Below are 25,000 nucleotides of genomic sequence, written 5' to 3'. Positions count from 1 at the left end.
ATAGAAATCCTACAAAGCTGTGCAACAAACTGAAGAACATGATTTGAATATTCATCAGAACAAATTGACTTTTCCACAGGCTCAAAACCAATATCTTTTGATAAGGACAAGAAAAATTAATTTCCTTGAAGAAATACCACAGCAGAAATGTAATTGAATATACCAAAGGACCAAACTTCCACACTTGGAAATTATGTATCGAACAAGTAATTAAATGCCTAATTCCAATATATATGCATTTTGATACAAATAGACATGAAAGATGATTTGCATATAATGACAAATTTGAAGACAACTATACAATGATGATATGTAACAGTTTGCAACATGGCTTTAATATACGATCCAATAACCGTTCAAGGAAATAACCCAAATGATAGGAACTAACTCAGGTCTCAACATATGTACAAAATATATATAAAGAATAGAGGAGAGAAAAAACGAATATATTGTATCTTATCTATTTTTATTTAGGAAGATGAGAAAATACTGCTTTAAAATAAAAAAAAGGAAAAAATTAAGGCTTAGCAAACTCTTTCAATCATTCTATGAAAAATAAAATCTCTCTCACCCTGTTCTATGGAACCAAAAAAAAAAAGAAATAAAGAAAGAAATAACAAGAGTTTCCTCACCCCTCATGACTATCTCCACATTCTTTTCCTATCAAAGTAGTCATGTGCATTCCCCGTACAAAACATTTCCTTGCTTGATGGATCATGGTCATCCATCAAGTGCTCCCTCTTGAATTTGGCATTTGCTGGAATCATAACTATCCACCAACCATGGATATCTTGTTGAGTGCAGGCACCTGCATGTGAAGGCTAATAACAAAGCCAAAACCTGCAGAGGCCTGATGTTACCCATCTTGACCTGGGAACTGAATGAGCTGAGTTTGAACTAAATAAATAGCTCGACTCAGGTTATAATTGTAAGAATTCAGTTGAGATGGATGTCATCAAATCAGCTTGGATCAAGTCATTTGAAAAACCTAAAAAACAAAGGCGGTTCAAACTTTCAAATTACTATCTTCTTGGTTATCCCCATTGCATGACGCATAAAGTTAAGTAAATTCACCCACTTTAATTTTTCTTGTTTCATGTTTTTATGTGGATGTCTTCTGTTCTTTTGTTGAATTTTTAGGCTGGGATTGGACCAAACTGACACGGAACTGAAGTATTAAAACCTTTATTTAACAATCCATGACATCATCATTAAAATTTCACTATTTGTCCAATCATTATTTAATACAGTTAGGAAAAGAACCTTCCAATCATGTTCAGCCCATACAGAATTATGAAATTTGATTTCAAGGGATATCAAAGAAAAGAAACTATTCTCTGACAAAAGGTTACGCCAACATGCATGGCTTTAGGTCTTTCCATTGTTTTACTAAAAAAATCAATGCCATGATTAAGCCTTCAGAATATCGATCCATCAAGCCTCAACCATTCTGCTAATACTACTTTGTTTGACAAAAAGCATCCACTTCCTTTCTATTAGGGGTGGCAAAATATGACCCGACCCGCCAACCCGACCCGTGTTCGACCCGCCATAAACAGGTTTGGGTTTGGCCTAAACAGGTTCGGGTCGTAAACAGGTCGACCCGTTTAACCTGTTTATTAATTGGGTCGGATACGGATTTTAGATGTCTGACCCGTTTAAACCGTTTAACCCGTTTAACTGTTGGGCAGATTAAACAGGTCTAAACAGGTTAAACGGGTTAAACAGGTTAAACGGGTTAAACAGGTTAAACGGGTTAAACAGGTTAAACAGGTCTAAACAGGTTAAACGGGTCTAAACAGGTCGGGTTGGGCAGGTTAAACAGGTTGGGTTGGACAGATTAAACAGGTATAAACAGGTTAAACGGGTCAGGTTGGGCAAACAGGTTAAACAGGTCGGGTCGGGTTGGGTAAACAGGTTACCTGTTTATTAAACAGGTTAAACGGGTCGAGTCGGGTTACCTGTTTAATAAACAGGTCAGGTTCAGGTTTGCAATTCCTGACCCGTTTAATAAACAGGTCGGGTTCAGATTTATAGTTTTCTGACCCGACCTGTATTTGACCCGACCTGTTTATGCCTGACCCGATCCGATTGCCACCCCTACTTTCTATGTGCTAAATCTCTATCAAGTAGACCATTTTATAAGTGCATCAAACTTCATCCCTTTATCAGTACAAGGAACAACCAGAAGCAGGAATGAAATAACTAAATTGGATATGAGAAGCAGAATGAATCCCTGGGATGGAGCACCAAAGCAGGTTTGACTGTCCAACTACACAAACTATCATATCCGAAGAAAATCTTAAATATACCATTAACATGTAACGGAATAACAATATCAACAATTGGGCAAAGAATATCCTGGTCACCTAAATGCAGCAGAAAAGAATTACGGAAGTGACAGGTGATAGTCACAAGGAAAAGTCACAAAATGCATAAGATAATTTTGTTACAAAATACAATGAAATCAGAAAGAGTCTCAAAGGATAATTTAGCACTGCAGAATTCCTTGGACAATGTTGGTTCAGTATCTAATACTGCTACTTGCCAGTGAAAAAAAATCTGAGGGCTCATAAATATTGAGTTCTATTAGGAAAACAAACTGACATACCAATGTCTCCAGGCCTATCATTTTAAGTTCATTTTCCATCACGCTCTCATCCTTGACAAGCACAACATCCCCTATCTGCAAATAATGTAACATGACCATATCAGATATATGATAACAAAAATATCTGTCTGTACAACTGACAAGATGTACTGCTGCTATTGAATCAAGATGCTCTAGAAAGAGCCCAGATTTCGCATATCCTGTTGCTTAAGGAGATGAACTACCAATGTCATATAAACCAAATAATCATGTAAAACTATACAATCTATAAAAAACTGCTTTAAAAAATTGTCATAATTATATGACTTTCTGGATGCAAAAATTATGAAATCTATGTTTCATGATCCTTCTGATGTGTTTGACTGATCTAACTCAATTAACTTGTACTGACAGCTTTGTAATTACCCATCGCAATACCATTGAGGTTCCCTTAGAGAAGATCTTATTGATTTTTTTGGAGTATATTGTTATTTTAAAGTCACCCAGTGGAACTATTCTCATGTTTGTTTTTATGAAACTATTGTTGTACCAATAACACCTTTTCTTAAATAAATCTAGACTCTAAACATGTCCCTAAGGCAGCATGGAACAAACCAACTACCAATCATGGACTGACCTGGAAGGTCCTTGTGGATTGAAACTCTGTGCAGAAATATTACATTTTTTATGAATGGATCAAGGAAGACCTTTAGATTCTTTATGAACACAATGGTAAAAAAGCAGTTATGCTCCATGCAACATCACACAAAGCAGTAGCACGTGTTCAATTAAAAATTTACCTGACATATATCCTCAAGAAAAAACTTTTCAATTTCTCCAGATAGCAAATTTGGCCTCACTTCAACCAAAACTACGACCCACTGAATTAAATTTTCAAGAATAGAAAAAAAAATAAGTGAGTGAACCTCAAAAAGCAGCCTCAGTGGCTTCCTTTATAAATCTGTATTGCAAGCAGAAGGAAAATATGATGACTAAGAAGATAACAGAACAACATAGATGAAAAATCTGCTGACATATGACCATCATTCATGACAAGTTTCGAAAAGAAAATTAAAAGTTAAAGCATGTGTACAAGTTGGAATACTTCCATCACCATTTTTTAATTGAATTTGAATATTAACACACCTGTTGCCAGCCAGTGAATGCATCTCATTTGTTGACAAAAAAAATGAAAAGATCTAAATTGTTTCTTCACGAAAATTGTTTGAATAATAACACTCACTTACTGATCTCGTGTCCACCCAGAGCTGCGAGACAAATCCCAAACTACGAGCAGATTGAATGCTAATCACCTGCTTCGCTAATAAATTCGATCTTCTCATCAGCTTCCTTCCACCTTTCACGCCCAGCTGCCCAACAAGACCTTCCACTTCCTCGTGATTCAATGTGTCAATCCCCGGACCTTCAGAACGAATCAACTCATCCTCCTTTAGATCTTCCATGCCCTTCTCTTTTTCCTCTTTCTCTAACTCCCTCTTCAACTCAAGAAAATCGAAACTTGATGGGACCGAATCACCAATATTCGAACTTTCTTGCTTATCCCCTGATTCAGTTGCCGGATTCAAGCCATCTTTACTGCTCGACCGTCGGTCAACGAATTCATCAAATGATTCGTACTTCCTGGGCTTGTTATCACCTGAATTACCGCTAATACCTTCAGAATTCGATCTAATTCGCGCGGCACCGCAGTTTTTAGAGGTTCCAAGAAATCCACCAGAAGCCTTTCTTGAAAGCCCAGTACTACTGCTTCTTGGCTTGAAACCATCTCTCAAGATATATTGAGACAAGATTCTACCTTGTCGATTGGTTTCTCGATCCGAGTCGCGTGAATTCCACCGGTGTGCAAGGATTCGATCATTGATCCGTCCTGAGAGCTCGTTTCCACGGATTCTTGGAGCTAGGGTTCCGAATTCGTGCGACAAAGGAGCTAGAGAATAGCAATCGCACATCGCTAAATCCTAGCGTCCGAGATCGGAGGAAGGTTGAGCCCCGTGGAGTGACGAAGCCCTTGAACCCCGCAATGGTTTTGGGCGCAGGACAGGCGAGACGGAAAGACAAAAAACCTAAGATAGCCTCCACCGGAGTCCGTACACCGTTCAGCGGACTTTAATCGGCATATATTTGCCGAAATTTGTTCAGACTTCTTATACGCCCATGCAAATCCTTGTCACGTAATTATTGACCGACTTTCTATTGGCCTCTCGTGTGAATTAACTGTGACATTTATATAAAAATCTTATCTTTATATATTGTGTTATTTTTAAAAAATTCTTATGATATATTTGAATTGATATTGACAAACTAATTGCTGGCAGCAACTCGAGGTTGACATAACTATTTTTTATATGAAATCCTTGAAAGAATATGTTGCATATAAGCCCCTTATGTAGACCATTAATTCTACTAATGTAATCTAATTAAACTTTTTTTGCTAGATATGGACTCCATTACTGCAAGCTCCTCTTCTATCCACCCTCGTTTTATAACCTACTATCATGTAGAGAACTGGATCCATATGAATTATGTTGACCATATTGCAGCTCTAGCCATGATTGTATGGATCATTCCTCCATTAATGAACAGTAATACAAGTGGATGATATTGTTGCATTATTGACAACAGCTTGCAAGACAAGAGGTAGCTATTGTTATTTATGCAACATAGGGACCACTGTTTTGCTTTCTTTCTTTTTTTTTTTGATAAAAGACCACCTCTTTAGTTATAAATATTTGAAAAATTAATAAATTGACCATTGCCCACTATTGACAGAGCAATACTCTATTGCATTGCAAAATGGACAAGTTGAGATAATTGAAAATAAGATGACAAATTTAGGTTATTAGCAATTGGAATAGTGAAGCACATGAACGGTGTGAAAAAAAAAAAAAAAGTAATCAAGAAGATGATATTTTACGAGCATCCTTTTTAATGAACATGCTAGTATGATGCATGGTATGGTTTAGGGTTCAACTTGAGCTTGAGCCCAATCCACGTTTTGAAATTGTTCAAGCTTGCCTCGGCTGAGCTTTGACTTTAGCTTTTCCGTTAGTTCTTTTTGGATAGACCTATTGTTGAGGCTCAAATTGCCTATAAATCCAACTCTAAAAAATGATTGAGCTTGGCTTGTTTTTCAGCAAAGCTGATTTTGAATGAGCAAATATCAAACCAAACCCTATTAGCTTACGAGCAGCTTTATTCATTAATAGCCCTAGTCTTAGACACTAAGAATGTTAATTAATTAATTGAAGTATCTCTTTTCTACGAATGTTAATAATTAATTGAAGTATCTCTTTTCTAATGGACATATGATAATAATGACGACGATAATAGAAACCTAGGAATAATTCTGCACATTACTTGACATGGTTCCGATCACCATGCTGGTAGAGTAATTCATATTCAGCCATGTTTTTAATTTTAAATTAACTTATCTAGTCAACTTGGGCTAGAATAGAATCTCCAAAAATATACATTTCCATCCAATGTTTCATAATGGACTTAATAATAAATGAAGAACATTAACTAGCTACTCCCGATGCTTTGCACCCATGACAAGAGCCGCTTATGGTCTTCTAATATTCATCATTACTTCGACTTCTATAACTTTTAAGAGTATCCTTTCAATTTGACATTGAAGTAATTTCTCTTGCGCACGTATTGTAGCACAGTCTTTTGCAACCATCCTCACAAAATTTTGTTACAAGAGATGGATATGATTGAAAGATGAATGGGGTGTACTTCTTATTTCGTTTACCAAAGTTGCTAACATTTTAAAAATTACTTGAAAATGGAATAAGAAAATGGACGAGTCTAACAAAACTATTCATCCGAGCAAGTATACTCGTAGCAATTTGAATGCATCCATGCTAACATAATGATTGATAATGACATCTTTGATCTTTTGAGGGTGGCCATAGTTTAAATGGTTGCACTGCACCATCCTCTGCCATTATTTTTAAACAACCACTATCTTGCATAAATCCAACTCAATTATATAAATTATCTTATCTATGACAAAAATATTATGCTGTAAGATACTTTAAAGAAAAAAGAAATACTCTTCAAGACGCTTAATGCCATACCCATTCACTAGCACGCGGCCCAACCCAACATGGCCCCCACAAGTTCCATCGGGGGCGTAGGCTTGAGTGTTTTCAAATTGGGGTACACCAAGTATCTCAGCATTATCTAGTCTAGCATTCCCCATCGGACGGCTCACGATGTTCGCGTTGCATTCCGCGAGCCGATTCGAACGCATATTTCACGAAATGCCCGATCGGAGAGAAAGGATTCTCCGGCAACACGCGCCACGTGTCCTTCATTGGTGCTAATCGATTCGCTGAAGGCCGCCACGACGAATAAGAGCGCCGGAGTGGATCGGGGGAGGAGGTCGTCGAGCAATCGCTCGGTTCCTCGATCCGATTGTCGCTCCCTTCCAAGGTTAGAAATTTTGCCCTCTTTTCCACTCTTCGTTTCGTCGCTATTTATTGTGGGTTTTTGGGGCATCGGATCGGGATCTTTGGCTTTTAAACGGCCTTCAGTTCAATTACATACGTGAGATTTATATTCTGATCGGTCTAATAGTGTTTGTTTTGCTTTCTTGTAGGTAAATTTTGAATCTTTTGTTCTTTTAATTCCCCAAATTGTTGTGATCTGATCTAATTTGATTAATACTTCATAGCATCGTTTACTCTTGAGGGTTTCTTTGTTTTTTCCCGGATTGCACAGTTGAAACACAAATTCTGGTTCATAATGGTGCCTTCGGTTCTGTAACCTCATTCTCGTGGAAAATTTGTATATTCTTTATGAAGAATGGAGCAAAGAAGGTGTTTTCTCTTTTATTTAATAAAATTTCTCTTCTTTCCAGTTTCCTCAAAAATTGTTCTTTGGAGATCCCTGCGATTCGGTTAGTTCTTTCCGTAGATTTTTTTAGGAGTGATCGCGACAGAAAAGGGAAGATTTTGAAGCAGTGTTGTTGAATTGATCGCACTTCAGGTTAAAGTTTAGAGAGGGGTGCATCTGTGGAGGTTTGGCATGCCCCTTTTTGCCCAACCGGTGGACAGGATGTTCATGGCCTTTGGTTACCTGGAAAGAGCAAAGGTGACTACTCTAGATGAAGGTTTGTCGTTAGTGTGAGCGATCATGTGTTAACCGTTAATAGAGGCGTGGTCATTTAGATATTGCGGTTGGAAAGAGGGCTTTTGGCTTTAGTGTGTTTCTTTCCCCACCTCTTCTTCTTGTTGCTATTCCTTCACCCCAGAGCTGGTGAGGTGTTTGTGGAGCAAATTGGGCATAAGGGCATGACTTATGCATAAGGGAACAATGGAAGTTCTAAAGGTTTTCCATCTACCTTGGATTTTTAGCATGGGTTGGGTGAAAAATTGAGGTATAGAAGGTAAACATTAGATCTTGAGTTGCATATGAGATGCTTTAAGATCTGACTCTTATCTACGTGGTGCAGATTCTTCCTATGACTTTCTCTTGCCAAATTGGACACCCCTGCTCTCTTCATCTAAATTTTGTTTTTCCATCCATCAAGTTATTTGGGAGTAAAACTATAGATGGGCATTCCATAAACACTTCATACTTGCTATTTCAGTGAGGCGCCAATGCACATATCTTTGCAAATCAACAAACATGAAGTTGTTTATTAGGTTTTAAAAACTTGTCAGATCTGATCATCCTTATGTTAAAGCGTTGTTTGTTCATGCAATCATTTATTTCTCTAAGTTGTCATAATTTAACTACTCACAAACTCTTTAATACCCGGATCTATATAGGCTGCTTGTTTTGTTAGCATTCGCAAGGAGATCATTATTGCCTTAGTTTTGTGGTTTTTCCCATAACCTATGATGCAATTTTTTGTTTGAACATCACTTTGTTTCATTCTCCCTCCTTGTTGTTATCATTCCATTTCATATTGATGGAACAAGAGTTATATACCTCTAGCATAGCATGTGCTAGATATTTTTGAATTTTATTATGGATTTTCTTTTTCTATCTAGTATTTCATTCTTCTGTTGCTTTTGGCTCTTTGTTCTCTTCTTATTTCCATGTATCTGTTTGCATACGCTTGCATGCTTTACTAAGCTCACTGTTTGGTTCAGCCCATGACTCACTTACCACTTTTGTACATGATCGTAGACATATTTTTCTTTAAAGTACCCCAACGAAGTGTGTACCATGACAAACACAATGTGCTTAAAATGTGCCTCCTACTTCTGATTGTCAAAGGACTACAACCATCGATATGGCTCACATGAAACATCTGATTCTTAGAGGACTATGGCCATGAACATGGTTCACATACAACATGGATGCAGAAAAGGAACCTGCTATGTGTGCATGTTGTTGTATAATGACAACATGATCAGAAGTAGTAATTGTGATTTGTGTAGTGTCATCATGAGCCCTTGTCATACTTGATGTTGTAGTCTGGTAGGATTTTGGTAGTGTTTGCTGCATTTCTGTTTTCTCCTACTATTGCATTTATGACATTAGAGTGCTTCTGCTAGTTGTTGATGTCGTTATGTCATATAACTTATAATCTTCTTGCTTTGCTCGGCAGCTCCAGTCAACTTGTTCTTGATGAATTCAAGAAGCATGGTGGCAGCTACTGTTTCCTGTACATCGGGAAACAAGGGCAACTTATGGATTTTGGTTTGCTTACTCCCAGGATTCTTGGGAGCTTCTGTTGTTTACGTGACCTTCCAGTTGTTCAAGGCCATTGTCAGGATTCCTTCTTCATCGGTTGTTGTCTCGGAGATTTGTGGAGGGAGCCAGCCTTAGTAGGAACAGTCTGCAACTATTCATACTACATCTTCCATCTTCTTAGTGTTCTTAGAGATGGTTTCCTCCCAGATACCTGGTCTAACCAGGACACATGTTGACAAGTCCGTCAAGAGACAGATACTTCTTCCTCTGGCTCCCCCTGATGTTGTGCCTGCCGAGAACATGGAGTTCGATTTTTCTGATGTATTTGGTCTGGCCCCTGTCCAAGCCTCGACTGAAGTAAATAAACTGACCTCTGAGAATTCTCTTCCTGCATCAGATTCAAATGATGAAGTTTATGATGACCCGGTGGTCATTTGCAAGTGATCACATTCTCTCGTGGGGCCCACATCTCGTGTTAGTCAGTCCTTGCAGCTCAGCAAGTTCACATTACATGAGACTGAGAGCTCATTGGAACTCAGAGAGAGTGCTTCTGCAGAGACAGGACATCGAGAGCTATCCATCTGCAGTGCTGAAAAGCATGATACTAAATCTGAGAAGAGTGAGGATGTAGGGCTTCATGATTTCGAAGTTTTGAAGGTTGTTGGGCAAGGGGCATTTGGAAAGGTGTTTCAGGTGAAGAAAAAGGGCTGCTCAGAAATATTTGCAATGAAGGTCATGAGAAAGGATAAGATTATGGAAAAGAATCATGCTGAGTACATGAAAGCTGAGAGATATATACTGACAAAACTTGATCATCCTTTCATTGTCTAGCTCAGATACTCTTTCCAGGTATTATGTCTTTCCAATTATTTCTTTCCACATTTATATCTTTAAATAGGTTGCACTTGGAGATATGATCAAAAGTTTTATGCTTAGAGGTGATGTTTATGTGTGTTCTTTCATGTGTATTTGAAACCAAAAGTGTCATCTTGCTGATTTTCATTCCATAAACTGATATAGGCTCCATTTGGCAAAGCTTTTGGAAAGCCAGAAAGCACTTTCTAACATGATTCCTCATTTTTGCCTTAGAGAGCCATCATTAGAAGTTTTTATTTAGGGTTGAAGCGTATGTTGCATGCTTGATTCTACTGACTTGTCCCAAGGTGTCACGCTTCGAACCCAACACTCGGGTCTAGACATGTGACACGGCCGCATACTCCCTAGGGCGGGGCTCTAGAGAATCTGCTAGACCTGAAAATTTGTCACAACCTCAGTATCCATAAACAATAATGACCTTAGTTCATGACAAATAACAAACTTGTATAGAATTAAAGCCATTTATCCAACTTGTAACAATGATGCTCTATCTATTCATTCCTTTTTCCTGCAATCTCAACCATAGTCAAGCAACCATAACTAAGTACTAAGCAACTTGCAACCTACAATTCTGAAAAGAAAAGGGAAAGGAGGGTCATGAGCTTTACAATGTAGTAAGAATCTCTGCACATTCACACCAATATAATAATATAGTTTGAAAATAGCAATAAGCAACACCAAAATAAAATATAAATTATGAAGCCTCTTTTTAAACATCCAATATAACTCAATCAAACCAACAAATGTCCGCATACACATGCATCAAATATCCAGCTTATCAAAAGAGATAAATTACGACATACCGGCAAATAAATTCTTTTATTCAACATTGGTTTCATGTGTCTTATCATCCGTTTCTCATTATCTGAATTTCGGATTCTATAACAATTTTCTTTCCAATTTTGGACTAACGAAGATTATGACCCAGTCCAAGATTGCTAAACAAAATTTCACGCATAAGTTTGTAAAGGCTATCCCATGATGAGGTTAGTCCAAACCATATTTTATCCGTCTAATTTGCATGTTATTCTTGTCAAATCACTTTTCATTTACACAAAATATTTCTCACAAATTCAAGATATCATTGTTTATATAATCATGTTTTCAATATTTGATACATATAATAATCGTACAAGTATGTTCGTACTAGAAATCATATAAAATGTATCATCTCATGCCAACTAAATCTATCGATGTAAATTTTACGATGAAAATCTCACAATGTAAATCTAGCAGTACAAATCAATGAACATGTATAAATATATTGGCGATCAAATACAAGCATTCTTACCTCTATCGCAATCCAATGCAGCTACAACGCTGCTAATCCGCACCTAAGATATCCAGTTAATTTAATATCAATATAAAACTAACTTATCCTTTATCAATTACTCACCATATTAATGAATTAATTATTCGGTAATTATCTAATTTTATAGAGTTTTTATCTTTGAATTACCTATATTTTCTATCCTCCTTTAATTAAAAATTAAAATAAATAAAGGGTCAGGACCTTACCTCAATTTAGAACTGGAGTGTAGAATTTCCTTGAGCTTCTTGTCCGGATGACTGTAGCCTCCATATAAAACTAGGACCGACAATGGAAATACATACATATAGAATGAAGTACGAGGCCAGCTAGATAACAATGCCCAATTGTTCGAATTGGTCAACACAATGTTACTTAATTTTTCTGATCAAGCAACATATATCCAATCAAGAAAGGGATAATAGATCAAGGGTTATCAATTATGGGTTCAATGATAGCCGATAAAAGTTGGAGTGAAGGAAAGACATGATCGACTAGGTAGCAGTGTCCGACGATCCGGATCGGACCGCTCTAGCCAATGAAACTAGTCAACTTATGAAACAAAAATCAGATCATCGTACAAGTAACATAATAGAGATTAGTGATGATAGAGTCTAGCGGTGCCCGATTGCCCAAATCAGTCAAAACAGTGTTTTCCAAATCATTAGATCAAGGAATAGGTATCAAATACGACAAGGATAACATGCTAGGTTGCTGATGATGGGGGTCCAAAGAGGGTTGACGAATGACAGAGTAAAGGCTACTATGACGGATGGTCGCAGCAATACTGGTCCAAGACTTTCTACTGTGGTTAGCCTGGGTCTACCAAGAGAGCATCTGAGACCCTCCTGCTCGTCCGTTGAACCATGCAGAGAGAGAGAGAGAAAGAGAGGAAGAGAACAAAAAAAGAGTGGAGAGAGAAAATGTGGAAAGAAGAAGAAGAGAGCCGTGAGGTTGTTTCTCCTTCCCTCTCCTTCCCAAAACAGAGGAAGGCTCTCAACGCTCGTGGTCGGCGACCCCCAGCGGCCAACGACCCACGGCGGTGTGCCACACCCGGTGACGACCAGCAAAACAAAAGAAAAGAATGTGAAATAGGGGAGACCTTATTCACAATCATTTCGGCGACTCACCTGCCGGATTTCAAAGCAAAAACGGTGGCCCACAGCAATCCCTCCACCCAACGGCAACAGTGGCAGTCCCAAGCACGAGCTGCAGCTCGGGGCGGGGCAACCCAAGGAAAAGAGAAGGAAACAGGGATGGCCCTATTTCTTGCTTTTTCGGTTGCTCTCTGGCCCGAAACAAGCAGCGACCTCAGCCATCAAGCCAAAAAACCAATAAGAAGAAGAAGTCCGACCCCTTATCTCAGTCCGACAAGTTTTAGCGACCCTTCTCGGCGAGGATTCAAGGAAGAGATTCGGAGAAGAATCATCGAGATCGGCGCCGATTCTTGGACTTATGGGTGATGGCTTTCAATGGCGGAGGAGGAGGATCTTTAAATAGATGAAATTTCTAGATTTTTGGATAAGCTTAGCTCGCCCTAGGACTCTCGGAGTCCACAGGAATCGGGGGAGGAAGAAGACTCCCAACCGGAGTCTTCCTCCCTGCGCCCCTCACGTGCAGCGCATGTGAAACTCAACGGGTCCTAGCCTCTCAAGCTGGCCCATTAGCCCAAGTGATGCTGGGCTATCACACAAGGAGTAGAGTACGAGTTAACACAGCAGATATTAGGTGCAGAATGAAAACTCTCAAGGTACCTGCTGATGTTAGCATAGAGTGAGACCTCTCAACATATCTTGCGAACAGTCTCTAGACGTGCTGGCTGAGTCAGTTAGGCATAGATTTTCTTGAGTGTGCATACACCTTATCATATTTTAGCTGTCATTTCTGATCAGCAGAAGCTTTTCTTCTTGCCAGCCAGGGAGCCTAGCCTTTGTTGGACCTCTTGACCATTAAAACCATTCTATTTTAGCTGTCATTTCTGATCAGCAGAAGCTTTTCTTCTTGCCAGCCAGGAGCCTAACCTGTGTTGGACCTCTCGCCCATCAAAACCATTCGTATATTACCCATGGACTTAACATCTTTTACTATGCGGTGAAGTACATTAAGAAGTGCATTCTTTTTACCTTGTTTTAGTGGGAATTCCACTTGAAAAAGGCCAACTTAATTGAACATACCTTTCCTATAACATGCTATGGAGAGCACCTGGCCCTGGTGATGCCTTTATCAAATTCTGATACTGAAGGCCTTATGGCTCTGGCTTCACTCTTTATTCTGCCGATTTCCCCATATAGCTGCAGCAGCTAGCATATATCCATAGAAGTCATTGGTTTTTTATTTGGATTGTCAAGGTTTATGCTTTACTTTGATGAGATGTACTAACTGATAGTTATTGTATAATGTCATGCAGACAAAATACCGATTATATCTAGTGCTGGACTTTATAAATGGGGGACACTTATTTTTTCAGCTGTATCATCACGGTCTGTTCAGGTGAATGTTATTTTCTGATTTTTTTTTGCAGGTATTTCAAGAATGATCAAATATATGAAACTCATTTATGGTTTTACTCCTTTTTTTGTCAGAGAGGATCTGGCACGCATGTACACAGCTGAAATAGTGTGTGCTGTTTCCCACCTTCATGCAAATGGTATAATGCACCGGGACCTCAAACCTGAGAACATACTACTGGATGCTGATGGTCATGTGAGCATCAATTTTTTGTGGTCTTCATTCTTTCTCCATCCCTCTTGTTACTGTTGTCTGACATCACCTTGATCAAATGTTTCTAATGCTTTGGTTTGGCCATGCTGACTGACTTTGGCCTCGCCAAGGAGTTTGATGAAAACACTAGATCAAATTCCATGTGCGGCACAGTAGAGTATATGGCACCAGAAATTGTCCTCGGAAAAGGCCACGATAAGGCTGCTGACTGGTGGAGTGTTGGCATCCTGTTGTTTGAAATGCTTACAGGAAAGGTTAGATTTATTCTCTATCCATGTCTCCAGCTAGCTACTAAACTGTCTTACCAGATCTTCATTCACGTCATTCATTCAAGCGATTACAAGGGACAGTTTCAGGATAATAAGATGCTAATAATATTGCCTACCAGGTCCTTTATTTGCATCATGTATTTAAACAAACTACAAGTGGTAGTGTCTGAAGTTGGTATGTATTTAAGCAACTACAAGTGGGATGCTAATAATTTGCCCGATGTTCTCATCTGGTTATGTTTTTCTTTACATATTCGTGCAGCCACCTTTTGTCGGTGGCAGCCGGGAGAAGGTTCAGCAGAAAATAGTGGAAGGACAAGATAAAACTGCCGGCATACCTGTCCAGTGAAGCTCATTCCCTGTTGAAAGGCGTAATTCCGCATCATATGTTTCCGGCAAACCGGACCAAACTATATGCCGGACGCAAACCCATGGGTGGCGCCGTGCGCCCGTGCGTAAATTAAGCCGTGAAACATGGCCACTTCGACACACCCTTTCCTCTTTAAAACGTCTCCCTTCCCTTCCCATCCCTCTTCATTCCGCCCTCCGATCTCTATTTGTACCCATCATTCCATCCCTCCTCCACCGGAGCATTCTTTCTTGCATGCTTGCTTCCAGCAGAAAGGAGGAAAAGAAAGGTCCTTCTTCTTCTTTTTTTTTTTTTTTTGGTGGTCAAAAAGGCATTTCATTTCCAATAAATCAAGATAGGGTACATTCTGCTAAGTCAAAGATTTGGTACATGCAAAAGGCGGAGAACACTTGCTAGACTCGTCCAGATGACGTCTTCAGAGTGACGTGCCACGTATGAGGCGATTCAATCTGTAGCTTTGCTCACCTCATGATACACATGACCAATCTGGACAGCTAACATCTCCTGAACCAGTCTGCAAATATCCCGAATCAACGGGTGACCGTCACCATATCTATCCACTTTCCGTATCCAGTCAATCACCATGGCAGAGTCTCCCTCAATGCACTATTTGTCGACACCCAGCACACATCTCGCATACCGGATGCCCTTCCAGGCAGCTTGTTGCTCCGCCCCAACAACAGTCAAGTCTGGTGTGCTCCGACCTCCAGCTGCAATCAATCTATCATAATGGTCCCTAACAACAAAGCCCACTCCACCGAAAGCTCTATCCATCGCCATATCGCCATCAAAATTCACCTTAAGATAACTAAGAGGTGGGAGTACCCAAGAAAGAGAAGCATACCTAGGCGCTGCCAACACCAGAAAATGTGCCCCAGATATTCCTAGCCAACTCAGATGAAGTCAATGAATTCACCGAAGAGACCTTCGCAGCCTGGGTCACGGCTTTGTCCATCACAATCCTCAGGGGCGACCCTTTTTCCTCGATTAGGCGTCCATTCCTTTCCTTCTCTTTCTTCGTCCCTGGAACTTTTTTTTCTTAGGAAAAGTTTGAAGAATCGGAAAGACAGGAGGAGAAGAAATGGGAGGAGGAGAGATGGAGGGGAGGAAGAGGTTTGCCGTGCTGCTGTGCGCGGAGGACTCGGAGTACGTGAATTTTTTTTGTGTGTGTATTGTGTATTGCTATAACATCCATAGGTTGAGCGTAATTGTGTTTAGCGCAAATTAAGCCCACGGAAACGGGGGTAATGTTATACCTAAGCATATTTTCTAGAATCAAATACAGCAAATGGTTTCCATTCGCATACATGCTGTCTTGTTGGCAAGTTAAGAAGAAGAAGAATAATGCATGTACGTGCATTGGATACTGGCATTTTTCCGAAGAGAAGTTTATTCTTTAAAGAAAACGCGAAAGTCGCGAGAAATAGATCACTCGCTAACGGGACACCACCCCATTCCACTACTATAGGCTGAAACTTGAAACACTCGGCCCCTAAACCCCATACACACGCTAATTATATATTGGTTGGTCATCCATGTCCCACGACCGTCTTATACTCTTTATTTCAAACTTTGCATGAATGAACCCCATCTCAAACCATGCCATCGCTGTGAAGCCCGTTCTGTCCTTCGCCGCCCTTCCCGAAGTCTCCGTCCTCCCCGGATATCTCCTCCAGCGACTTCCCTTTGGTCTCCGGCACCATGAACGTAAACAAGAACCCTAGAAAATTCACCACCGCCAGTCCGATTATCGCCTTCTTGATCTTGTGGGGGTCCTCGTCCAGCGTGAATCTTCTGCACCAGGAAGGCCGCCAGGATCGCCCCCGCCTTCCCCGATGCCGCCGAGATCCCGTGGCACGTCGACCTGAACCTCGCGGGGAACAGCTCGGCCGGCACGATGAACGTGGTGCTATTAGGCCCGAAGTTAGCAAAGAAGAAGGTCAGCGCATAGAGTACCATGAACTCATGCGGGTGCCCGTGGCAGAACCCGGTCTTGCTGGTCTTGCATGTTTCTCCCCGGAGATTGGAGTAACGGAACCCGATGATCGCCATAAACAACGACATCATAAGGAACCCCCCGAGCTGGATCACGAAGCGGCCTATCTTGTCGGATGAGGAACACCGTGAACCAGTAACCAGGGCACGGTCCCGAACAACGCCACCAAGGACATGGCCCTGGCTATCTTGTACACCTCCGTGATCGCGTTCATTGCTGGCGCCTTCGGCACGAGACCAGCCGAGGAGAAGATATCCTTCTGTGCGAGGTTGCCGGTGTAGAAGGCGATGTCCAGCAAGAACCATGTAGTCGAAGTCCCGATGAGATGCCTTCCATGTCTACGCCACGAACTCCACGGAGAACAATCCGTAGGAGTTCTCGGGGTTCCTCTTGGTCTCCTCCACGGGTATGTCGGTGTCGAGGACCTTCATCATGTCGGCGGCTGCCTTCTTGTGGTCGCCTTCCACGAGCGCGGTGAACCTCGCCGTCTCCGGCATCTTCATCCGCCAGTAGTAGGTGAGGGCCGCCGGGAACCGCCCGAGCATGAGCACGATCCGCCACACGAAGTCCGCCTGCGGCGGGGTCGACAGCACTTGGTTGTCCTGAAAAGCCGGCGGATTGTAGGCGAGGAGGAAGAATTTGGACACCGCCATCGATACCGCCCCTGCGACGAGGATCCCGACGCCCTGCATCGCAAACACCGCCGCGATGAAGCCGCCGCGCGGTCCGCTGGTTTGCATACTCCGACATAATGACGGCGGACAAGGGTAGTCGCCACCGATGCCAAAGCCCGAGCCAGAAGCGGAAGAAGCACAGGCAGCCGATGACGGAGCGGGCGGTGGAGCCAAAGGAGAGGCCCGAGGCGATGGCGCACCCGACCATAGTGACGAGGGTGATGCCGTAGACCTTTTTGCGGCCGAGGCGGTCGCCGAGCCAGCCAAAGAAGAGCTGGCCTGCGAAGGTGCCGCAGAGGGCGACCCCCTGGATGGCGTTGCTGACGTCGTCCGGGAGGCTTGGCCGGGCTTGCCGGTGGTTGGGTCGTAGTAGTAGAGGCGGCGAGGAGCTTCACGAGGGCGCTGATGCAGAAGAGGTCATAGGCATCGGTGGAAGAAGCCCATGCCCAGCGATCACGATCGCTTTGAAGTGGTAGAGCTGGGTCTTGGCATTGTCGAGGGCCGAGAAGACGGATGGCGTCCCCTGAGTCATCTTTGGGGAGAACTGTGGCGATGGTTGGGGGAGCAGCAGAGGCGCCCGCGAGTTTATATATTGCTGCCGGACTGAGTCCACAAAAGGGGACTGGCTTAGGGGCTACCGAAGTTTTTTCCTCGGTGTCGTCACAAACCATGCATGGATGCTTGGCTTGAGCTGTGGCTTCTAAGCTGGCTTTGTTTTACTCTTTCTGTTTGCTAGCCAACCGACATTTTTTTCTCTCTTGTTCTTAGGTTTCTCAAGATATATTCCGAGGATATGCTTCGGGTCTCACCAGGAGCCATATCGCCTATGGATTATCGTGGCGGCTCTCCAGAAAGCTGAGTTGGTTGGTTCGATCTCTATATATAGTTAAATGTTATGAAGAAGTGGCGATTAAGCTTTTGACTTTGGAGGCAGGCTTCCTACATGATGGAAGGGAGGAGGATTTTTTGCAGGGACCTTTCTTGTGATTTTTCTTCTGATTGGTTTCACCCGAGCCCAAGTATGTTTCTGCCCTTCTTTCCAATGAGGGTGATGGTTTTTATGTTAAATAGTCCTCTATAACAGATGCTTTGAAGGAAAGGGAATCAAGGATCCAAGAGCCCATCCCAACTAGGCCCCATTTGAGCAATGGAGGAGTGCTTATGATTGCCTGCAAAATGTATGCTATGCTATCTTGCCATCCCTCCCTCTCTCTCTCTCCTCTCTCTCTCTCTCTCTCTCTCTCTCTCTCTCTGTGATAAGAATTAGTGAGTCATAGATCAAGATTTTATTACTAATTCCAATTGTTCTTCTCGACAGTTCTCGCAAGACTTCAACCAGTTGTCCGGAGAAATACCAGTTGACAGCAAAGGGATGGGTGAATGTAACCAAGGGCGACACCGGGCTCTACTGTGACAAGTGCAAAGATCACACGATAATTGTTCTGGCGTGCCTTGAAGATGTGATGCGGACGGAGCACTACAAATTCGAAAGTGGCGAGAAAGTGGCGGACTCAGCCTACGATTCAGATGGGTGCTTGAAAGGTCAAAATTTGGCACAATTCACCGTTATGGATCTTACATCTTGCTTCAATTGCAATATAAGGAGAATTACTAACAAAATTTACGATATTGATTAGATACTGAATATATCATACCGTATCAGTATATAACCGATGCATCTCGATTCATTTTGTACCATACGCATTGCCAATATTTTAATAGGATGGGTACCAATATCAGATTCCGGTACCTAGTGATGAATTTTGATTACTAGAGTGAAATCAAATTATCAATAGAAAAAAAAGTTACTCTAAGTTTGAAAAATTATGGAAGTCTTGAAAATTAATTTTAGCTTTTTTCATTTGAGAAAAATGACTGATTTTAGCTTGATTTATAGAGGCCAAATGGAGCTAATATGGGATACCTCAAGATTTAATTCTTTGGTTACCATATTAAATTATTAATCTAGATAGCAGATTGCTGAATCAAATGTTATTAGTCCCCTACAAAATTATGCGGAAAGACTAGCATAGTAAAACAAGCTGGCAATTTTTCCTAAACATAAAATAAAAAGCATTTGCATTACTCTCGGAAACAGTAGGTAAAAAAAAATTCTGCAAATCGGAGTCGAATTTAAAATTCTTTTGCACCTTGATAGCTCAAACCAGTCGTGCCTATCATTTAATAAATCATTTGTTTGGGTTCTGACACTGGTTGCAAAAACATGCAGGTATTTAATTCACGCATGTAAAGATACATGCGTGCACCATTGCAGGACACAAATAGTTTCTTTGAACAAATTTTATAAAGATCTCTTTTCTCCTAATCAGGTTTCACTGGAGAAGCTCTACATGCGAGGCAATTCAAGAACGCTGCTGGGGAGCAAGATCGCAACATACATTTCCGTTTTAGCAGCATGGCTTTTTCGTAACCCATATGACAATGTGATGAATCCCCACCTCGGGACAACATAAAAGCGTGTACTGCATTATGTCCTCCATATTAAATAAGAAATAAAGTTCCGTATGTCTTCAACTACGTAGTTTTCACTGCAACTCTTCACCTGCTCATGGTTTAAGCAAACGGCCCTTGGTCTTCAATCATCCCGTGGCATCATTCTACCATATTTCTTCATTTCTACGTGACGAGGAGTACTTGTACAGGGCTCCACTTTTGTGTGTTGCCATGGAAGGCCGCGCAATTCATTTCCCTCTTGTGAAGTAGAAACAGAGTCTTGTTTTCATAGCAGGGAGCATGTCAAATTATATCTGTCATCGGAGCTCGTCAAACTATATCTATTATCCTTTAAGATAACTTATCATTTTTTTTTCTTTTTTTTCTTTTTTAAAAAAAATTAAAGGATACCATGGAATGGCATCTTTTATGTTTGAATTCAAGTAATAGACCCGGACATTTCCGACAAGAGAGTTTATAATTGTTGAGAAATAATAATTCCATTCCGGATAGGTTAGAAACTTTTGTGGTGCTTATATATCCTTGGGCCTATCCATCTAAATCTCTAAATTTCAAATTGAATCGTAACTAACTGATATGATGATATCTCCTTATTTCAGGGTTTGCAATGAACTTTAGACTTCGTTTGGTAGAGCTTTTGAAAATAAAGCTTTTTCAAGTAGAGCTTTTATGAAAAAGTTATTTCTGTTTGGTAACTAAATTTTTACAGTATTGTTGAATTTTAATGTATTTAGTAAACAAATTGAGAAAGACATTTTATAGTATAATACAATAGAGCATAATAAAACATAGTATGTATTAATATATAAATATATAATATAGTATAACATTACTATAATATAATATAATATTATTATAATATAGTAATATAATATTATATACTATAGTATAATAATATAATATAATATTAAATTATTTAACATAATATATTATAATATAAGATAATATATTTAAAATATAATATAATGATAAAAATATAAAATATTATAATTATTAGCTTATTATTTAGATGAGCGTGCACAGCCAATTTCTTCAAAGACAACAAAAAACGATAAAGTTAAACTGCATAAGATACTTCAACGTCTTTCTTCCTTACACAGCAATTAATTGAATGCTAGGCGATGTCAGATACAAAAAAAGAAAAAAAATGTTCGGCATAATCGAAACAGCTGGCAGCCAAAAGTAAAAAAAATGGCATACCGAACGAAAGATGCATTCGATTTGAATATTATTGATGGAAATAATTCTTCCATATGATGCGGTCGGTCGAGGAGGAGGAGGTTTGAGGGGACTCGCTCACCCGAGTGCTGCTTTGAGGATCCAAAGGACTTGTGATCTCGCCGTCGCCGGCGCTACTGATCCTGCGGAGTGGGAGTGACGGTAATAGAATGAACCGCGCCTTGTCTTCTTCAAGAACGGATCTGCCATTTTAGCGAATAAAAATTCTATAAAGAGTCCTCTATAATATTAATACAACATCATACAGAGGACCCTCTCTCGAAGGCCACGTCACCTAAATGGGAACCTCAAAGCACCATCCAAGTCCCAGGAAAGATGATGGCGAAGAACTCGCCGGTGCCAGAGGAGTTGACAAGGCGGGCCAAGGTGATGGGGGAGGAGAGGCACGCGGGAGACGGCAACACACTCGCCGGCATCCGGGGTTGAAGCCAAAGGCTAGGCTCTTCCCGAAGATGAAGTTGTTCTGGCGGTAGACGAAGAATCACGGCCTCCATTGCCGGCGGCGAAAGCCGAATCAATCACCACCGCCCACCACCAACGCCGGATGGCGCCGGCTGTCGTTCTTGTCTCCATCTTTGTGGATGGGCCAGAGCTTCTTGAATCGCTCAGAATAAGAGACACCGACGGTCATCGTCATTGCTGGCGTCGGCCGCGAGAGATGATTGCCGTGGCGTGGTTGGAGCCACCTAGGGCTTGTGAGAGAGAACAGGAGAGCAAGGGATGGGGCCCCGCAAGTTGTAACGTCTGGTTGTTGGACAGAATTAATGACGTCGCCGGAGATGGGGACCGGGCCAATGGCCGGAGTCTGTCATGGCATGAGAGGGGAAGAGAGGAGAGAGAGGGGGAGATCAAACGAGCTCATGGTGATTTCGTCGGTCTGGATTTATTATATTTTATCACAAATATTTTGATTTAAAAAAATATATAGTTTAAAATAATTTTCTGATGGAGCTAAAACAGCTTTTTCGGAATTTTTTTTTTCAAAAAACTACTTTTAGCTTTGGCCAAATTAAAACAGTTTTCAAAATTTTTATCAAATACTTCTATTTCATCTAAAAGTATTTTGGAGGACATAAATAATTTTTGGTCCTTCAAAAATCTTACCAAATGGAGCCTTAGTCTAAGGAGTGATGAGGAACAACTCTGATAACCTACTAGATTTGTGATGCAGGAGGAGGTAAGTCAGTAAAACTTCTTTCTATATGACTTAGAGTTGGCTAGAAATGTAAAACCATTGCCTACGAATCCATCCACTTGGCGACTCCATCTTCTAATAAATTTGTTTTGTGAAAGGTGGCAAGCTTTGGGTATAGATATATATAGTCGTTAGATGGAAGGGAGGAGGAGCTTTTGTAGGGACGCTTTTGGGGTCGTCTTCTAAATGGCTTTATGGAGACCAAGTCATCTCCTCACACTTCTTTTTGATGAAAATCTCCTTACACTTCTTACATCATTTGCTTGTTTTGATGACCAAAATACGATACCAAGCCCGTGACTTCGTCGTCTTTTGTTCAAACATTTGGTGCAGAGAACAAGGAGATTAAGTGACCATGGATGACCCATAAGTAAGGTTGTAAAAATATAAATAAAAATAAGTCTTGATATAAATAGATATTATTTTACACTAATTCATATTTAAATAGTTCATTGGTTTCTTTTTTTAAAAAAATAGTTCACTAATTGTTAGTAGCACGACTTCCCAAAAATTAGGAGCAAGTATTTTACACACATAATGCAGTGCAGGCACCTTTTCCCATTACTGTTCCACTGGAAAAGCCTTCCCCGTGAGCAATGCGAAAATGGTTCAAGGAGCAAGACCTCAGCCGATGTTGCAGTTCTAAGAGCATTGTTTTCATAACCTAAACCTCACCTTTCTTATATTACACAAAAGAAATAAGCTTCCACATAGAATAACAATGCATATATATATGTTCACTCTGGCTCTTTATTGAGACATACAATTCACCTGTAGTCGATCGTCACATTAAATTCAAAAACATGTACTTTTGATCTTTCAGTCCATAGCTTATAATGTGTAGTATATTTCTCCATCTCCCTCTTGTAATGAGACATGACATCAGAGTTCATCATGTGGGAGGACATGGTTCCAATCCTCAGAACTCTTCTTCCTGCAACCCCAGTGGCACCTCCAAGCAGCACCTGGAATTGAAAGAGCTGAAGCCTCCTGGAGGCAGTGAAAGGATGCTGGAGTGGAGGGAACCTGGAGGGAACCACAGCATAGCCATCATCCATGTACTCAGCACCTTCAGGGAAGAGCTGCCACAGAAGGCAGCCGCCTCCACTCCCCCCACTCCTTGTGGAGTTCAGTTGGGTGGTGCACACCGTAGTGATGAATTTGTCTCTAAATGTCAAGTTAAATCTATCATCCTTCGAAGATACCACCGAACTCCCCAAATATGACTGGCATTCCAAGCACATTCTCTGATCATATCGATATGGTTCTGCATCCAAGTCTTCACAAACTGAATGTGCTCATCGGTGATCGAAATTTGATATCCTTCATAAGAGGTTAAATTCAAATAAGAAATCCGTAAGCTATATGTGCATGTTTTTAAGTTTTTGATGCGTTAAGTAAATGATTGCTAGTTCTTGCTGGGGTCTGAGAACTCACCAAGAATCCGGGTAGATATGCGCTGAAGCAAAATCGATACCCAAAGCTCGATGGTTTCTAATAAAATCGGTCCTACTTTCCCTGCAAAAGTGTTGGATTGAGCTGCAAGCGTTCGGGAGTAGAGGGACCGTAGAACCCTTCAGCTCCGATTTCTAGCAGGTGCAGTGGATCAATGGACTTCACATGAAACGCCATCTCTTGTATCCAAGCCTAGAAAAGCCCAAAAATTGCACTCAATAATGCTGTCTTAAGATTTAGACTCATATTTATATGCACAAACTTGAGCATATATATTTGTAGCCTGAAAGATCTCTAACAAGTGGATTGGTAGCTATACACCATCAAGAGAAATAGCTGTAGCATTTGATGCAGATGCAGGAACACACACCTGCAGTTTATCACCGAGGGATCGGAGAGACAGCGCGGTTCATTCATTAACTCCCATGCGAAGATCGTTGGGTCATCCTTGTAAGTAATATTCGTGTATGTATTGACTCTCGTGAGGATGGCCTGACTCAGATAAAAAGCAATGAGAACAAAAAAAAGAAAGATAATACAGTATTACAAAAAAAAAAACAAGTTCATGAATAAAATTAACCGATCATGATAGGGTAATTAATCGTCTGAAATTGATTCAGACTATGGAGAATGCTTTGGTGGTTTGGATTTACTGGATGCATGGGTTATAAGAATGGTATACTGTAACGGCCAAATCGAGTGGTACGGAGCGTACCGTACCATACCAGTTCGGTATCAATATTCGGTATGGGTAGTATATCGATACTTGGTACATTCAAAAATTTCGTACCATCCTATATTGTACCGATACTGTACTAGTGTGATACCGGTATAGAGTTCGGTACTGAGACGGTGAATTTTGGTTATAAAGTTCCTTCTATCGTTTATGAATGAATTATTAGTTTGTTCCTCAAAAAATGGATACGGTGCAGCAAGCAATATCATGCACCGAATGATTTAGTAGACCAGAAATCAAATATAAAAGCAATGACTACCTCGACATGAGCTTTGTAATAGCCTTTGACGGTAGGATCGGAGAAGAAATCATCATCAGAAGTTAGGTTCAGGCCAGCAGCTTTTCCCCATTTCACGTACTGTGCTTTCCCTCCATATCCCTCCCAGTTGTTTGTTAATGACAGGATCAGCCTGATCTTAT

The 25,000-nt window shown here is 40.8% G+C and overlaps 1 protein-coding gene and 3 pseudogenes across 2 annotated transcripts in view; 1 reads left to right on the top strand and 3 right to left on the bottom strand.

Annotated features, from left to right (window-relative positions):
- LOC120109487 overlaps nucleotides 1–4,722 on the bottom strand; it is an 8,968-nt gene extending 4,246 nt beyond the window's left edge. The window contains exons 1-3 of one of the 2 annotated variants that reach the window (XM_039123239.1): nucleotides 3,838–4,719; nucleotides 3,391–3,471; nucleotides 2,612–2,686 (exon numbers count right to left, since the gene is read on the bottom strand). In XM_039123239.1, the coding sequence (XP_038979167.1) occupies nucleotides 2,612–2,686; nucleotides 3,391–3,471; nucleotides 3,838–4,560 (879 nt within the window). In that variant the 5' untranslated portion in view covers nucleotides 4,561–4,719. Of the gene's footprint in view, nucleotides 1–2,611; nucleotides 2,687–3,390; nucleotides 3,472–3,837 lie in introns of both variants that reach the window. The other variant, XM_039123240.1, reaches the window with a different exon arrangement.
- A 2,111-nt stretch (nucleotides 4,723–6,833) lies between these two features.
- LOC103700380 lies at nucleotides 6,834–14,929 on the top strand (annotated as a pseudogene).
- Nucleotides 14,930–16,402: 1,473 nt separating this feature from the next.
- Nucleotides 16,403–18,012, bottom strand: LOC103702227 (annotated as a pseudogene).
- A 5,241-nt stretch (nucleotides 18,013–23,253) lies between these two features.
- LOC120109488 lies at nucleotides 23,254–24,995 on the bottom strand (annotated as a pseudogene).
- Between the last annotated feature and the right edge of the window lie 5 nt (nucleotides 24,996–25,000).

This window comes from Phoenix dactylifera, unplaced genomic scaffold (genome assembly GCF_009389715.1).
Source record: "Phoenix dactylifera cultivar Barhee BC4 unplaced genomic scaffold, palm_55x_up_171113_PBpolish2nd_filt_p 002266F, whole genome shotgun sequence".
NCBI classification, from domain to species: Eukaryota; Viridiplantae; Streptophyta; class Magnoliopsida; order Arecales; family Arecaceae; genus Phoenix; species Phoenix dactylifera.
The sequence above is the reverse complement of the archived record's forward strand: the minus strand, read 5'-3'. Positions and strand labels throughout refer to the sequence as shown.